We start from the raw sequence: 18,693 nt of genomic DNA, 5'->3' as shown, positions 1-18,693 counted from the left end.
GACAATAACTTAAAAATTCTTTCAGCAGTTTTCATGAAACTTATCTATTCATTTAAGCTCCCTTTTGATTTTCATAAGTTTCTGATATGAGATTGAGAAGTTATTGAACTTAATTCTTTGAAAATGCGACGGACGTATCATGCACTCATGGCGCAGCTGTTTAATTTCTACAACTGTTTTCCCAAGCACTGTAATTAAGATTGACATCTGCAGTTAATAGATAGGCAGGGCTTTAACTTTTAAAAGGTTACTTAATTTTTGCTGCATGCTGCAAATTTAACCTCATATTTTGTTAAAATATTGAAAACACAGCTAAAGTACTTTTCATAAAGTGCCATTATTGGTTGAATTGCATTGTTTATGATGTTTTTTATCCAATCATATTTTGATGTATGTATCTGAAACCTCTACCCAGAATGCATTAGATTCTGAAATGGTGAATTGTTAACTTCCTTGTCCTTTGGTTCATTTAAGAAATTATTCATGGAAGCCATAGATTTGTTGGACATTTACACATTGCCCGAGCCATGATATTCGAATTTCATCCTAAGCGCTAGCATGTTGACCTGCTGAAATCCCCAAATGTGTGATAATGCATCAGAACAGAAAATAAAACAACACCTACCTCTAAACTCCATTTTAATGTAATATTATCCGAATTTATAGTGCATATGTAATGGATAACCTTCAGCTTGAGAGTTTCATTCATATAAAGTCATTTTATGACACTACTTTAATGTGCAGAGATCATTCATGAAATTTGTGAATTTTTTTTTTATTTTGATTTTATACGTTTTTTATGCTCTTGCGCAATAATTCTTTTTGTTATGCATTAGAATAGGAACAACGGTTCTGTTGTTGTTTTTTCAATTTCAAATTGGACACAATGAAATCAAATAGTGTTTGCATATAGGTTTTGAAACATGTGGATTTACATGGGAGGTAAATACAGCCACCAATGTGCACATCTCTCAGTCTGCGCCAAGTAAAGATATATTGAGAATTTTATCATGGTGTTGTCTACAAAGAGAAGGAAGAAGCATGTCATATTAGAATCAGAATTAACAGTTATCATAATAACATTGAATATATTTTAATGATTTCATGATTACTTTTACTGATTTTGAATCATTCTAAATTGGATATGTTTTGTCCTTATAACTAGTTTATTCATCATTTGTGTTTTAGTTAACAAAAGAAGATAAGAAAGAGGTGTACACATCATATATAGATTATGAGATATCACATGGAACTGCAGCCAGAGTTATATGTCTGTATGAAAGATCTGTCCAAGAAAACTGTCTAGAACCAGAGGTCTGGATTAATTATACTAAGTACTTGGTGAGTATAATACTTCTTATGGATACAGGGGCATCGGTGGCCGAGTGGTCTAAGTAGTTACTACTTTAATCACTAGCTAGTCAACACTGAGATTTTGAGTTCGAACCCCGCGCGTGCAGGTGCACTCGACTCCAATCTTAATTGACTAGGATTGTCAGTTTTCCTATCGAAGGTCGGTGGTTTTCTCCGGGCACTCTGGCTTCCTCCACCAAAAAAAACTGGCCACCACGAAATAGCCCAAAAGCGGTGCTTAAAAGTGGCGTTAAAACACCAAAAATCAAATCAATCAAATCTTATGGATACATGTTTTATGTTGCCTATTACTACACATAGGGATCTTTTCTGTTGTCTTTGTTGTTGGAGGTGTCACACTTTGTTTATTCCTTTATAAAGTAAAATCACAATAAATGACCTACAGAATCCTACCAAAATTGCACATAATTAAGAGTGACCTATTATCTGTTTTTAACCGGATTTTCGAAGGAAATATCGGTTATTAAAATGGCGGCTGGGCGGTTCTACGGGCGGCTGCCAAACAGTGTCAGCACAATAACATGAAAACGGTTTAACAAATTTTTTTCAAATTTAAATAGGTTGTTTCCTGGGACTTAATGAAGACCTCTATTAATATTCAAGATTTTAGTATATCTCCTTTGTGAGTTATCGCCATTTTCAATATCCAAAAGTAGAATTTTTAAATATTTTACTGTTGTTATCATGTGATGATTAATCTTATCTCAGAATAAAAATTGGAGTGACAGATTTATTTGAAAATTATCTATTTCCTAAGTGGTAATGATTATAAGCTATATCATTAGACATTTTGAAGATTATTACATTATTAATTATGTTAGAGTACTATGTTAAACAACCATAGTTCCGTTCAATTAGATATTATAAATATTTTAGCATATGATAATGATTTATTTTCATTATTAATTAGATCTTGGAAATATTTTAGCATATGATAATCATTGGAGTGACAGATTTATTTGAAAATTTTCTGTTTTCTGATAAGATCTGTAGGACTGTATATATAAAGTTTGAAACTTACTAGTATTACTGTATAAATGAAGTTTGGAATTTACTGTTCATTATTAGATATTTTGTAGATAATTAAGTGTCCGTTAATCATATATATTCTTACCCCTATCCCCCTTCAATTTGATAATGTGCTTTTATCTTGAAAACGGTCGAGATCCCTACTCCTAAACCATATATATTCTTGTATGGGACAATAAAACAAATCAAATGAAATATTGGGATAGTCCTCAGGTTCACAGCTACCCTCCTTTTTAGTCCCCTACAGACGAAGTCGGAGGGGACTTTAGGTTTGCACTCCGTCCGTCTGTCTGTCCGTCCGTCTGTCCATCCGTCAGTCCGGCAAATCAGCTTTCCACACTTTTTTTCTTCGTTCTTAAAGATATTGATTTGATATTTGGTATATAGTTTTATCATGACGAGTTATAGATCAAGTTCGAATTTTGTTCCGGTCTGATGATTTTGGCCAGAGTTATGGACCATAACTCTGGACCATATCTAATGTTAGAGTACTATGTTAAACCATATTTCTGTACAAAGGGAGATAACTCATTTTTTAAAAGACATTCTTTGTAAAATTATTTAAAGAATTTTTTGGCAGGTTTGTTTGTTATTTAGTATAAACTAATTTTGTATATTACAAATCAAATGAAATAAAAGGTGAGTCCCCTGGGGTCACCCCAGCGTGTCTGTTTGAGAACTTGTAAACGGGCGAGATCCCCATCCCTAAACCATATATATTTTTGTATGGGACAATAAAAGAAATCAAATGAAATATAGGGGAAGTCCATTGTGGTAACCCCCCACCCCCTTCTGTTTGAGAAATTGTAAACGGTTGAGATCCCCACCCCTAAACCATATTTATTCTTGTGTTTGACAATAAAACAAATCAAGTAAAATTTAGGGGAAGTCCACGAGGGTAAACCCCACCCCCTTCTTTTTGAAAACTTGTAAACGGTTGAGATCCCCACCCCTTAACCATATATAATCTTTTTTGGGACAATAAAACAAATAAAATGAAATTTAGGGGATGTCCCCTGGGTTAACCCCCCACCCCTTTTTTTTTGAAAATTTGTAAACAGTCAAGATCCCCACCCTGAAACCATTTTCTTCTTGTATATTACAATAAAACAAATCAAATGAAATAATAGTCGAGTCCCCTGGGGTCACCCCCACCTTTTTCCTGTTTAAGAACTTGTAAATGGTAAAGATCCCTCACCCCTAAACCATATATATTCTTGTATGGGACAATAAAACAAATCAAATATAATATAGAGGAAGTCCATTGGGGTAACCCCCACCCCCTTCTTTTTGATAGCTTGTAAACAGTCAAGATTTCCACCCAGAAACCATATATATTCTTGTATGGGACAATATATCAAATCAAAGGAAATATAGATGAAGTCCACGGGGGTAAATCCCAACCCCTTCTTTTTGAAAACTTGTAAACGGTTGAGATCCCCACCCCTAAACCATATATATTCTCGTATGGGACAATAAAACAAATCAAATGAAATTTAACGGAAGTCCACGGTGGTAAACCCCACCCCCTTCTTTTTGAAAACTTGTAAACGGTTGAGATTTCCACCCCTAAACCATATATATTCTTGTATGGGACAATAAAACTAATCAAATGAAGTATAGGGGAAGTCCATTGGGGTAACCACTACCCCGCTTTTTTTTTGATAACTTGTAAACGGTCAAGATTCCCACCCAGAAATCATATATATTCTTGTATGGGACAATATATCAAATCAAGTGAAATTTAGGGGAAGTCCCCTGGGGTAACCCCTACTCTCCTTTTTTTTGAAAACTTGTAAACGGTCAAGATCCCCACCGCGAAACCATATATATTCTTGTATGTTACAATAGAACAAATGAAATGAAATAAAAGGTGTGTTCCTTGGTGTCATTCCCACCTTCTTCCTGTTTAAGAACTTGTAAATGGTGGAGATCCCCGCCCCTAAACCATATATATCCTTGTATAGGACAAAAAACAAATCATATGAAATAAAGGGCAGGTCCCTGGGAAAATTAATCAGTTTTTGTGTGTTATATTTGAACATAAATTAAATATATATAGGGTTCTTTCAAGTGCTGAATCTGAACTTGTTTTTAATTAGATAATAATCTATTTTTATTATGAGATAAAGTTTTTGACATTGATAGATAAGTTGCAGATCTGTATTATTTTTTGACACATGAAAGAAACAATATTACCAACTATTAATTAAATTTGATTATAATATGGAAATAGATATAACATCATATCTGATTTTAGAGAAGTATTTTGCTGGTTTTTTACTGGTTTATGGAAATAAGTTTGAGTTATTTGTTTCGAAAAGTGATGTGTTTAATTGATAGATATAAAATCATATCTAATTTTAGAGATTTATGAGTGGTTAAGTCATATCTAATTTAGAGAATTATTTTGGTGTTTTGTTACTGGTTCATGGAAATACATTTGAGTTATTGGCAAAATATCATTGGTAAATTGTTTGAAACTTTTACTAAGTGGTTATGATTATAAGCTATATTATTAGACATTTTGAAGATTATTACATTATTAATTATTAATTAGATCTGGGTTATATCTTAGCATATGATAATCATTGGAGTGACAGATTTATTTGAAAAGTTTCTGTTTCCTGATAAGATCTGTAGGACTGTATATATAAAGTTTGAAATTTACTAGTAGGACTGTATAAATGAAGTTTGAAATTTACTGTTCATTATTAGACATTTTGTAGATAATTAAGTCTCCCTAAACCATATATATTCTTACCCCCACCCCCCTTCAATTTGAGAATGTGCTTTTATCTTGTAAACGGTCGAGATCCCCACCCCTAAACCATATATATTCTTGAATGGGACAATAAAACAAATCAACTGAAATTGAGGGGAAGTCCCCTGGGGTAACCCCCACCCGCCTTTTTTTTGAAAACTTGTAAATGGTCAAGATCCCCACCCCAAAACCATATATATTTTTGTATGGGACAATAAAACAAATCAAATGAAATATAAGGCGAGTCCCCTTGGGTCACCTCCACCCCCCTCCTGTTTAAGAACTTGTAAACGGTCAAGCTTTTCATTATTAATAAGATACATGTAATACCACATTGAGGTCCAAAGGGTCCTAAATTAAGCTTTTGTTTAATTTCATCAAACATTGAATTCTTTGGTTCTTTGATATGCTGATTCTAACAATGTTCTAATTTTAGAGAACTTGGTCATCACTGGTTGTTGTTATTATATTATTGATTATAATTTGAAAAATTGCATCATATCTTATTTTAGAGAACTATTTATCCAGTTTGAGTTATTTTCATTTGCACAGAAAATATTATGGATAAAATTAACCTGTGTTTCATTTCAACATAAATTAAATATATATATAGGGTTCTTTCAAATGCTGAATCTAAAATATATTTTTCAGCGTTTCGCAGTATAGCGGAAAAATACTGTCTTAAAGTTTCTATCATATTTTGTATGGGTCAATGATGTATGATTTGATAGGTCAGGTGACCTAACGTTTTGTTATGCTAATTTGTTTTTCGCGGGTTCATGAAAAAATTGTTTAGGTGGTCATTCTTGCCGTAGACATCGTACAGTCAAAACTTCCTGTTTTATATAAAAATTTGTCTTTTTATATTATCATAATCATGATGAAGTACGGCATCATTATCCAGAAACGGTTCTTGCATTGCTCCGTGACGCAGGTTTCCAAACTATTTGGTTTTTCCTGGGCGGCGAGTGTCCGTTTATGACGGGTATTCATAATATGATATTTAACATTTGGAATGTTCTTGGAAGTTAATAGATATTTATTACTATTGTTGCCGGAAGTATATTTTTTTGTTCACCAAGTTGCGTGTAAATTACTTAGTATAGATACTATTACTGTGTTATATGATGTTTGCATATGTATATGAGATTATTGTATTGTTGTATTGGATTAAAAATTTGATTAAATGCTGGCTCCAGTCTGTCTGCACGGCAAAATGCATATTTGAGTTGAGTCTAATTTGGTTGGCCAAAATTAGTGTGTAGTTAGGACCTCTATTTAAATATTAGATTTTTAGGTCCAGTTTTCAAGTTGGTCCAAATCAGGGTCCAAAATTAAACTTTGTTTGATTAAACAAAAATTGAATTTATGGGGTTCTTTGAAATGCTGAATCTAACCATGTATTGAGAGATTTTGGATTGTGGGCTCCTTTATCAAATTGGTCCACATTGAGGTCCAAAGGGTCCTAGATTAAACTTTTGTCTGTTTTCATCAAAAATTGAATTCTTGGGGTTCTTTGATATGCTGATTCTAATATGTACTTAGATTTTGGATATTGGACCATAATAGGTAATTAAATGTCCAATTTCAAATATATCAGTTCTTTGACTACATTCATTTTGTGTCACAAACCTATGATGTGTCAAATATTCAATCACAATCCAAATTCAGAGCTGTTTTAAGTTTAAATGTAGTGTCCATACTTGCTCAACTGTTCAGGGTCTGACCTCTGCAGGAAAATCCGGTTTGCTGTCTGACAGCCTCTTGTTATGTTTGAATTGCCATCATGTAAAAAATTGTTTGATCTGATTAAATCTTTATTTTTGTAGTTGGTTAATCAGATGAATCATTTATTTGTGTATTTGAATAATCTAATGACACATCTATTTGTGTATTTGAAAAATCTGATTATATATCTTGTCATGTGTATGAATAATCTGATGACACATCTTTTGATGAGATTGAATATTCTGATGTCTCATCTATTCATGTCTTTGAATAATCTTTTCTGTAATTTAAGGATGCAAAGTTGAGGGATGAAACATTATCAATTCCTGTATTTGAACGATCAGTGAGGAATTGTCCATGGTGTTCCCAGTTGTGGAGTGACTACTTGTTAACATTAGAAAGAGCCAAAAAATCTCATCAAACAATAAAAGGTAATTGTCTCCCCTTTTTGTCACAGAGGCACATAGTAATGGTATGTTTCTTTCCAGTTACTGTTTGAGTACAACTGCATTTATTATTGTCAATTTTGAACAATTGCCAAAAAGGTAAGATTATTTATTTTCATTTCAGGATATGCCGCATTAAAAAATGCAATCAAAATTAAAATTCCAATTTATAATTGGTTTCTTCATTAAAAGGGCCCTCTTAATCAAGACTGCCATCACCATGTGAATATATCTCCCCTAAGTATGAAGGGCCCTGGAAATCAAGACTGTCATTCACCATGTGAATGTAACTCCCCAAAGGTATTTTGTCTAATAACATATATTATGTAAGATGATTACCTTTAAGGGTGCTGGAATAATTTATAATGGTGTGTTTTTTTCAGGTACAGTGGACCGAGCTTTGTCCTGTGGTTTTGCAGAAGGAGGAAGTTATTTACAAATCTGGACAACCTACTGTGATTACTTGAGAAGATGGATACTATGGGATGAAGGTAATTAATAAAGGATTACAATCAAATGTTAGTAGATATAAGAAGATGTGGTATGAGTGCCAATGAGACAACTTGCCATTTAAGTCACAATTTATAAAAGTAAACCATTATAGGTCAAGGTATGGCCTTTAAAACAGAGCCTTGGCTCACATGGAACAGCAAGCTATAAAAGGCTATATTCTAATAATAAATATGGGAGAGAAAAAGGGATGTTTTTTTTTAGTCATTCTCCATAGGTCATTTATGACTGTTGTGTTTATTTGATGTGTGAAAAAAAACCAAAGTATGTTTGTTGTATTGGAATTTGGGAAGTGCTTTCCTACCCACCCACATCCATATTAAATTTTGGAAGCTGAATCAAACATTTAAGTGATGGTTTGGCTCTTAGCAGTGATTTGAATTACGAATATGATATAAACATGAAAAATGGTGTATAGCATGTATCATTGTATGGATGGAAGTTATCATGAAATGGAGCGCAATATTTACTGAAATTATTTCAACTTTATTGTTACACCTCTACATTTAAAAATACATTAATTAATTCTAATGACTTAAGATGAAGATAAATACAGAAATGCTCTCCGAAAACAACAAAAATATAACTGATATTTTCTGTTTACCTTATTACAGATCATGAAGAACAACTAACTTTATTTAGAGCAAACATTGAAAAGGCAGTAGAACATTTATGTAAGTAAAGGTCAGATTGGATAAAGGTAAAGGTCACAAATGTTTGCTGTGATATAAGAAAAAAGATATATTGATTACTGATGATTCATTATTATTAATGGAAAAGGATTTCATTTAAAACAATGATGTGTTTGAACTTTTGATTTTGCATTTGATAAGGTTCAGTATTTTTGTGATTTTTTTTTTTCGTAGGAAAAGGTGATTCATAAATTTCAATGATGAATTAAGTTCAAATTTCCTATAGGGTTTTCCGTGAAAATATAAATTTTCTCCTAAATCAACAAAAAACATTATACCCATGAAAAAGATTAAAATCCACAGTAATTCACCTTATATCTCTTGGTATTTGCTGCTTTTCCACTATAAAGCATGGAGCATTTACTAATACAAGATAACTTCTAAAAGACATGATAGTATATGTGAACAATTAAAACAAACAATTTACAAAAGACATGAACATCCAATGGTTAAAACCAGACATCTTATAATTGCCATGAATTCAAGTAATTGATAAATATTTAACCAAAAAAGAAAAACAAAAGAAGACATACACATCAATCTGACAGTCAAAACAAGACACATTATAAAAGGCACAGACACCTATTGAAAAAAACAAGTACTCATTAATTGGGTTGTTGTAACATTTTATCCATGTGCAAACAAGCAATATTAAGCTTTATTATATACTTAATAGAAAATACAGATGAATTGTATGTGTAATACAGTCATTGGCAAGCGTGCTGTATCAGCCACCCGTGATGATATCGACATCAGCACGGTTGCAAAGGCTTTATCACACCTTTAATCTGTATGACGTTACGTCATCGATTGCAGTCACTGTTGCAAAGGCTTTATCAAACCCCTAACCTGTATGACGTCATGTCAAACTGTATAACGTCATTTCAAATCCCCTTATCTGTATGACGTCATGTCACATAAAAACATCTACGTGAGGTACATGTATATAATAAAGTGTATATGATATGGCTTTTTCAATATCACATACCGTATCAACCCTCAACCAATATAATCCCTCGAGCAGAGCTCTTGGGATTATATTGTTGTCTCGGGTTGATACAGATGTGATATTGAAAAAGCCATATGATATTCTCTATTTATGTACAATATAAGCTGATTTATCATGACCATTAAGATACTATACCTGACAGGTACAATATAATCTGATTTATCATGACTACTTGTATGTTTTCAGATACCATACCTGACGGAGATCCCACTGGAAGTCTGAGGCAGTTCTGGGCTACCATTGAGGTCAGTAAATACACTATTACAGCTTTTCTATAAAAGCATGCGAAACAGAACTTTGACCAACTTGCTATGTTTGCCTGGTTGTTTGCAAACAATAGGTAGGCGGAGTTTCAGTCTGTTTACTATATACTGGGATTTGATAGGACAATAAAAATTGACATACGATGTGGAACTTAACCTTGCAATGAAGTTAATGTTTATTGTCCATAAAATTCCAGTATATAGTAAACAGACTGAAACAGACTACTTACCTGCTGTTTACAAACATCCAAACAAACATAGCAAGCAAGTTGACCAAAGATTTGCTTCGCATGCTTTTATAGAAAAGCTGTAACTCTTTAAATTTTATAATTTTCTTGACACCAGATGATATTAGTTTATCAAACAATCTGAAAAATAGTTTTCTTTGAATATTTGATTTCATTGTTTATTTCCACAAAGACAATCTATAAAAATTAGCAGAAAATTTCATTTGAGATTCATTTTGGGTGCAATATTTAATATAATATTTCAAAAAAGTTGACTTCTCAATATGTCTACAGATTGTATGTAAATCAACAAATAAATGTCAGGTTATTTATTAATGTCATTATACAGTATAAAGGTTAACAATGGCAAACACCATGCTTTTCATAAGAGAAAAAGTGTTATTGGGGGAAAAGGGGATTGTTAGCATTGTAAATTTGAAAAACATGTAGGGCCTAAAGTAGTCTTCTTTTCCATATTTGACAAAATTATCTTTAGAGTAGTTTTGTATCACTTGAGAAGTGGATTTTAAAATATTGATAAGGTGATATGAAATTATTAAAAAAAAAAATCTTTTTGTCAACTTTGAATTTTTTGTCCTCGAATTGAAGCTATCTTGACTCACTAGATATTGTCTCATTTTTTGTAGGCTAGATATTGTAAAAATGTGACCAAAGGTAGAGAATTATGGAATGAAATCATGACAGAAGGCCACGGAAATGAAGCCGCCATGTGGCTCAACTTTTATCATTTTGAGAGGTTTGTGATTGTTGTAAAATTATAGAAATATAGATTCCACAACTGCTACAAGTATCTTACTATATTTCTCCACTTGAGACAGTTAAATTTAATATTTAAAGAGCAAGTCTTATATTTAACTGTTGAGAGTGGGGAAATATCTCAATACTCAAGTTAAAGTGGTGGAATCTTTTTCTCTTATGATTTGTATCCTTCCTTTTCAAAGATTTGCAGAAAGTTGTGTTCTTTATAAGTGATGTCATCGGGCGCATTACGTTTGCGCGCAGCTTTTGATTACATTTACGCGCATTTATCTTACAGGTAAACTCAGGTAAAAAAGGGAATATAATAAAATATAAATGACTATAATTTTCATATTAGATATGACTAAAAATCATTAACTTTGAAAATATATTTTAATTATATATTGTTTATATTGAATTCTAAGACAAAATATAAAGTGTTCATGATAAATTCCGTTATAACTTAGAGCATACATGTAACTTCATTGCAAATTTGTCAGGGTAAACAAGTACCCCGAATAGTGATCTCTTTTAAATTCGTAAATAATTTAAGTTAGTTTGTAAAGTTTTGTCAACGCACGAACAGTTGAAGGTTTTTTTTTATAGCAAATCGGGGGGAGGGAAATCATTAGTATATGATGAATATAAAACTATTCGTATTGATAGAATATAATGCAACCGACTAATCCTGCTTGAATCCTACTTCCACCTCCATGTGGGTGAGAAGGTGACTTAGACTAACGGAAAGGGTACTTTTACTTAAAAATAATTGAATAAATTTATGAATAAATAAGTATTATTACCTGAGCTTACCTGAGTTTACCTGTCAAATAAATGCGCGCAATTGTAATCAAAAGCTGCGTGCAAACGTAATGATTTTTGCGCGCAAATGTAATGGCAATGTGCGCAAACGTAATGCATCGACGTCATCAGACATGGTTGCCCATTTTCAGTACGTCACAATAGGAAAATTTAATGTCATATTTAAATTTTGAACAATCATTTGCTGAGAACAGATATTTCACTAGTGATAAGAAATATTTTTCTCACACTGCTCGAGAAATGTGAAAAAAACACAAAAATTAGAGAAAGATGTATCATTGTCTATCAAAAAGCTAAAATCATGACCCCTAATGTTCTCCAGAGATCCACAATTGTCATTGCTTTCTATTTTATTTTAGAAGAGTAAAGTGATGTTAGATGTGAATTGATGATTTCATTATAAAGGTGGGAAAGGTGTTGTCTATAGCAAATATACTGGTGATACATTAATGTGGGATACCAAATTTGCTTGGATTTCATAGGCAGAGATAAACCAAATTAAGATGTTAAAATGAAATGCTAATTGTCTATAGGGTTGTATGCAGACTTCAGCAAAACCATGAAAACAAATGTGCACGAACATGTAATTTTTCCTCAATCTACGAAAACTTGATGCCCACGAAAAAGGGACCTAACTCTATATGTGTTTTGTAGAAGTTATGGGGATAATAAACATTACATAAAATTGTTACAAAGGGCACTTAACTCTGTATTTATTTTGTAGGTGCTATGGTGATAATAAACATTGCAGAAAATTGTTACAAAGGGCACTTAACTCTGTATCAGATTGGCCTGAGAGTATTGTGGATGCATTTATTAATTTTGAAAGAGAGGAAGGTATGAACAGAAAATATTTTTGATAAAGATATATAAAAGCAGTTAAAATTGTCCAATCATCAATACCTTATATATTCTCAGTTAACAACCATATATCACAACCACAGATAATAACAGTAAAGTGCAATACCACACGACAGTGCTGAGGGCTGCATGCTTTAATAACAACCATTTCATAATATTTATCATATACAAATTATGAATCAGCTCGAAATGTCATCATATATGTATTTCAATAAACACAATCATTTGTAAATCAATCAATCTCTAAATGCATGATACAAAATATCAAATAGCATGGATATAAAAATAAACGTGACCTATTGAGTAGACCCTGTTGTGCTGAATGATTTAACAGCCAAATCACACAAAACATGTAACCTAAAACGCCATCTATGGGCAGACAATTCAGAAGAAAATTATTTCATTCTAATTCATGAAATCAACCGACTGAAATTATATGAGTTAATTTAATGGAGATTATTTGGCCCCGCCCCCTCAGACATGGTCAATTGACTTTAAAAGTTTTGCATTTTTTAATCATAAGATTTGTATTTTTCATTTCAACATTTGCATATTTCTATCAAAATAACATCTAGGCGAGACATATCTCTGTGTCAATAGTTTATTTCTTGAATTGAAGGTGATTTGGAGCAATATGAATCGGCTTTAGCTAAGTGTAATGCTCAGATGGACAGAATCAAGGAGAGAAGAAAACAGGTAAGGGCTGTTCAATTAAAAGCAGGTAATACCTTTAACTGATCATTATTGTCACTTTTTGCTATTATTCCACATTCATAGCATAGGTGGTCTACTCTGCAGATAATTATCAGATTTTTGGTACACTAGTGATTAATGATGACTTACAGATTAACTTTCCTCTTAGTTCTGGTTTGAAACTTTTTTTTTATCTAAATTTTTCATTTCCAATTATAAATATAATTTCTCAGTTTAGGCATATAAACCACATTATTAACTTGTGAACATTTTGTCATTGTTATCCTAGTGACACTTAACCTTTCGTATGAGTTCCCAGAAATATGCTTTTAGCAATTATACTACAAGTGTGGACATACTGACAAAATTGAAATAATTTTTTTCTGCTTAATCTAGATTCTCCTTTATAATAGGAAGTAATTTATCTATATCTGGTCAAAGAATCGTCCTAATATTTACATGTCTTTCAGACGAAAGCCAACTAATAATACTATGACCTTGACCTATTTTTATTGATTAGGCAGCAGAGAAAGAAGAAGTAGAGAAATCCAAATTCCAACAAAAAGGAGGGAAAAAACAACAGAAAACATTTGACAAAGGTCATCATACGGACAAAGGTCATCATACTGACAAGAAACAACAGTTTAGTAAAAAAGACAAAAAAACTAAATTTGATAAAAGACAAAATTGTAGTTATGATAGTGGTGAAAAAGTGTTCGTCAAACCTTATCAGAAGAAAGAGACAAAGAGTGACGATACAAGTGAAAGAATTTCATTGGATGAAGATCAAAAGGCAAGCAATGGGTTGAAAAGGAAGGTGAGAAAGTCGTCGTAAATTCTATGTGTAAAAATATCATTTCTCATGTTTATTTTTTTTAATCCATTAAATATTTGAATTATCAGCTCTAAAATATCATGTTCACTGTAGGCGGACTGGTGATTCCATTGACCTAAATCATGCTTAACATTTCCATAATGTTTGAAATGTTTTATTTTAAACTTTTTATGAGCAAGGCATATTAGAATAATTAAATGTTACCCCTTTCATTTTGAACGATACACAATGGAAAATTTTTTTTTTTATATATAAGAGAATAAACAAACAATAATGTAGGACCTTGGTGGCCAAGTGGTTCATGTGTTTAATGTACTGTATGTACACTGAGGTTGCTAGTTCGATACCCTGCACATGGTAGTTTGTTTGGCTTCAATTTTAATTGACTAGGATTGTCAGTTTTCTTTTTTGAGAGTCAAGGTTCTCTCTGGGAACAGTGCTGAAAGTGACTTTAAACAAACAATCAATCAATATAAATTTAAATATTTCTAACAGGCAGAAAACGATCAATCTTCAGAATCAGTATTCAAAGTACCACCTCCTCCTGGGTTCAAAGGTCAAAAGTCAGGACCACCACCAGGGTATAAAGGAAAAAAGTCAGAGCCGCCACCAGGTTTCAAAGGTCACAAGGCTGGGGTTACAGAACCACCTCCCGGATTTAAAGGAAAAAGTTCTGAGGGTGAAGAGCCACCAGCTAAAGTACAAAAAACTGGTATTAAATATTTTAAAGAAGTTCCACTTTTGATAGCAGTAGAAAAGTGTTTAATTTTTAACCAATTTGATAATGTTGCCATCTATATAAAAGGTTTTTCTTAGATTTTCAACTCATTTCTCATTCTTTGAAATCATTGTTGACTAGTTCCTATTAATTTATACAGATACAAATTATTGTGTTAAAAATGATGTACATGAATAAATGACACAAAATCCTTACAGTTCTTCCATTAGAGTTACAAACAATAGGTCATTGCTTTGAATGCTCAAGCTAGAAATTTAGCTTTTGAATTCATTGGCTATGTTAAGGACCAATCAGAAAGTATAAACAGAGTTGTTCTAAAAATATAAAAGCAATAGTCTATTTTCATATTACTGACTTTTGATACTTGTTTCTCTATTTTTTCGACAGGTTACCTACTCTGTTGTAAGACATCCTGGTACTCAGTCAATTACGAGCAACCAAAAGAAGTAAAATCAAATATATAAACGGTGCAATTTGGGAGGAAAGTTTACTGCTTTCGGATGATTTAGTCATGTATAGAAAGCATTAAACGGTAAACTTTCCCTCAAAATTGTACCTGTTAAAATCTTGAATTTACTTATTTACTTTGCTCTTGTCTGACCGACTACCAGGATGTCCAACCACAGAGAGGATAACCTGTCAAAAAAAAATATAAATATAATTCCGGCGTCAAAAGTTGGTAACATGAAAATGGTGTATTGAGATTTGGTGCTAAGTTAAGTGATAATTTACAGATGGAGATGACAGATTACACGAAGGTCAAGGTGATGTGGGACCAGACAAGAGTTCATGTACAGCATTTGTTAGTAATCTGGCTTATGATGTAGATGAGGATAACATTAAAGACACGTTTTCACAGGTATTTTTTATCTTATTTTTTACCTGACAAAATAAATATGTAATCGATAAAAAATTATAATGATTAAAAAATTTAATTTTGTGCCAATGAAATTCAATATTTCTGTTCTATGAAGTTTTCTTAAGAAGCCTATAGATGCTTACTGAGAGCTACATTATTCAATCTTCAACTGTCTCATCTGCAATCATACAACATCTCCTTTTTTGTCCCCTGTTTAACGTGTTGCGGGGGACATGGAAATACCGGGCGTCAGTCCTTACCAGTCTTGTTTGCGCTCTGACAGGTACAATTCTTGCCAGATTTTTTTAAACTTAAAACTATAGGTTAATATCAGCTATATCTCAGACAAGTTCTAAGATGGTGGCTGAAACTATTTTTTTAAATAGTTATGCCCCTTGGAAATATTCAATTTATGGAAAATGGCCTTGTTAGCGCTCTCACTGGTACAATTCTTGCCAGATTTTTATGAAACTTATACTATAGGTTAATATCAGTAATATCTTGGACAAGTTTTCTGATGGTGGACCATCATTTTTTTTTGAAAGAGTTATGCCTCTTAGAAATATTAGATAAGTGCAAAGATGGGGACATTGGAACTCTGCTCTTTTATTGATTTTATATAAGCAAGAACCAATTTACCAAAATCAGAAATTTAGCTTTTCTCCTCAGAAATTATATTGGATAATGTTCATACATTAAAAAATGACTATCAATCAATCAGGGCCAAGATGTTATAATGCCAATGGAATGGACTTATGGGACTTAACAGCCAGCATTATACTTGCTATCTTAAATCTGAAGTTTGAAATCAGCTTTAGGCCTGAAATAAACAGATGAATTTATGTACTAATGTGTGACTTTAACACTTTCATATTTTTAGTTTGGAGAAATAAAGGATGTCAGATTGATAAAGAATTTCAAAGGAAGATCCAAAGGCTACGCATATATAGAATTTCCAGATGAGGTAAGGACAGTTATTTAATCTTATTTAGAACAGTGCTTCCAAAAAATCATTTAAATGTCAAGAAAAATTCCTTAAAGCTCATGGGCAAATTGAGTCATGTTGATATTCTATGGCACAAAGAAATTAAACATTTAAAAAGCCAGATCCTTTGCCAGGTTTCAAGTGGGTTTGTGTGACGAATAATTGAAAATATTTTTCTACTATTTTTGTTGTTAAAAATTATGTCAATACTGAATAATTTTATATTTATTATAGTTGTGTGTAATAGAAGCATTGAAATTTGATCGTACTCCATTAGATGGACGACCAGTATATGTGTCCAGATGTGAAGACAAATCAGTCAGAAAACCACAGTTTAAAGTAAGAAATTTACCAATAGAATATTTGTGTGGATTGTGGGAAAATCTTTCACAGCTGAAATACCATATTGAATACATGAGGGGCCTGATGGGTTATTTTCGTTCTTCGTGATCGGCGCATTTTCGCTATCGTGATCCGTTTTTCTACAGATTTATTTTTTTTTTATATTTTCGTGATCCGTGATCATGGAAATTTATTTTCTGTGAATCGTGATTGACAAAAAAATCAACTCGTGAATCGTGATGAGACCCCCCCCCCCCCCCCATCAGGCCCCTCATACATTGCATACATCAAATGGACATAATCATAAAATGTCTAAAAATAAACTTCACCAACCTATATTTCAAAATTCATTTTAATCAAAAGTTCAAAGATGTAAAATAAAGAGAACAGAAATCGTAGATTTTTCTGATTGTTGAAGACCCTTTTATCAGACACGTGTTGCTATGGGTGGGTGGGGCTTATGAAGGGTTAGTGAAAATTAACAAATGCTGTGTCCAATGAATTAATGGATACTATAAGAAGTCTGCATAAAGTACAATAATATTAGTAACAACTCGTGAATGCCTGATAATGATAAGTCATTTTACATAAAGGATGCATGTTTCTGTTTTATTTACAGTTTGCTACAGATTTAGAAAAGAACAAATTATTTATAAAAGGCCTGCCATTTACCTGCACAAAGGAAGCCTTGTCTAATATATTCTCACAGGTAAGTTATTTACCTGTACAAAGGAGGCGTTGTTTTATATATTCTTAGAGGTAATTTTTTTTATCTATACAAAGGAGGCGTTCTTTATATATTCTCACAGGTAATTTTATTTATCTGTACAAAGGAGGTGTTCTTTATATATTCTCACAGGTAGTTTTAAAGACTGCAAAAAATTTTGCGGTCGTATATTGGTATCATGTTGTTGTCGTCAACAACGTTGTCCAAAGACATTTGGTTTCCAAACAATAACTTTAGTATAAGTGAATAAAAATCAATTTGCAACAGCATGGTGTATTGCACAATAGCAAAAAATTGAATAAAAATTCAAATCATATAACCAATTCTAAGTTCTTTGACTACAGTTATTCTCTGTCAGAAACCTATTATATGTCAAATATTTAATTACAATCCAAATTCAGACCTGTATCAAGCACGAATATTGTGTCCATTTTTGCTCCAACTGTTCAGGGTTGGACCTTTGCGTTCGTACCCAGCTTGGCTCAGCGAAGCAATTTATTTTTATCTGTACAAAGGAGGTGTTCTTTATATATTCTCACAGGTATTTTTTTTTATCTGTACAAAGGAAGCCATTTACTTGCATATAGGATGCCTTCTCTATTTTACTTTAGTATGCATATTGCTGTGTGTTTGTTTTTATACATTGGCTAGAGGTATAGGGGGGTTGAGATCTCACAAAACATATTTAAGTCCACCACATTTTTGTGCCTGTCCCAAGTCAGGAAGGAGCCTCTGGCTTTTGTTAGTCTTGTATGTTTTTATGCCCCATTTATGGGCATTATGTTTTCTGGCCTGTGCGTCTGTTCGTTCGTCCGTCCGTCTGTTCGTCCGTTCGTCTGTCTGTCCCCCTTCAGGTTAAAGTTTTTGGTTGAGGTAGTTTTTGATGAAGTTGAAGTCCAATCAACATGAAACTTAGTACACATGTTCTTTATGATATAGTCTTTCTAATTTTAATGCCAAATTAGAGATTTTACCCCATTTTCACGGTCCACTGAACATAGAAAATGATAGTACGGATGGGGCATCCGT

The 18,693-nt window shown here is 32.5% G+C and overlaps 1 protein-coding gene across 2 annotated transcripts in view; it reads left to right on the top strand.

Moving 5' to 3' along the window:
- LOC127736745 (squamous cell carcinoma antigen recognized by T-cells 3-like) overlaps positions 1–18,693 on the top strand; it is a 44,067-nt gene that overhangs the window by 16,751 nt on the left and 8,623 nt on the right. Inside the window, exons 7-20 of one of the 2 annotated variants that reach the window (XM_052247324.1) lie at positions 1,189–1,341; positions 7,188–7,326; positions 7,725–7,832; positions 8,466–8,525; positions 9,739–9,797; positions 10,690–10,799; positions 12,348–12,460; positions 13,104–13,180; positions 13,698–13,970; positions 14,508–14,724; positions 15,486–15,610; positions 16,491–16,574; positions 16,830–16,934; positions 17,557–17,646. In XM_052247324.1, coding sequence (XP_052103284.1) covers positions 1,189–1,341; positions 7,188–7,326; positions 7,725–7,832; positions 8,466–8,525; positions 9,739–9,797; positions 10,690–10,799; positions 12,348–12,460; positions 13,104–13,180; positions 13,698–13,970; positions 14,508–14,724; positions 15,486–15,610; positions 16,491–16,574; positions 16,830–16,934; positions 17,557–17,646 — 1,713 coding nt within the window. Of the gene's footprint in view, positions 1–1,188; positions 1,342–7,187; positions 7,327–7,724; positions 7,833–8,465; positions 8,526–9,738; positions 9,798–10,689; positions 10,800–12,347; positions 12,461–13,103; positions 13,181–13,697; positions 13,995–14,507; positions 14,725–15,485; positions 15,611–16,490; positions 16,575–16,829; positions 16,935–17,556; positions 17,647–18,693 lie in introns of both variants that reach the window. The other variant, XM_052247323.1, reaches the window with a different exon arrangement.

This window comes from Mytilus californianus, unplaced genomic scaffold, assembly GCF_021869535.1.
Source record: "Mytilus californianus isolate M0D057914Y unplaced genomic scaffold, xbMytCali1.0.p SCAF_36, whole genome shotgun sequence".
Lineage (NCBI taxonomy): Eukaryota > Metazoa > Mollusca > Bivalvia > Mytilida > Mytilidae > Mytilus > Mytilus californianus.
Note: the sequence above shows the minus strand (reverse complement) of the source record. Positions and strands in the feature narration are given on the sequence as shown.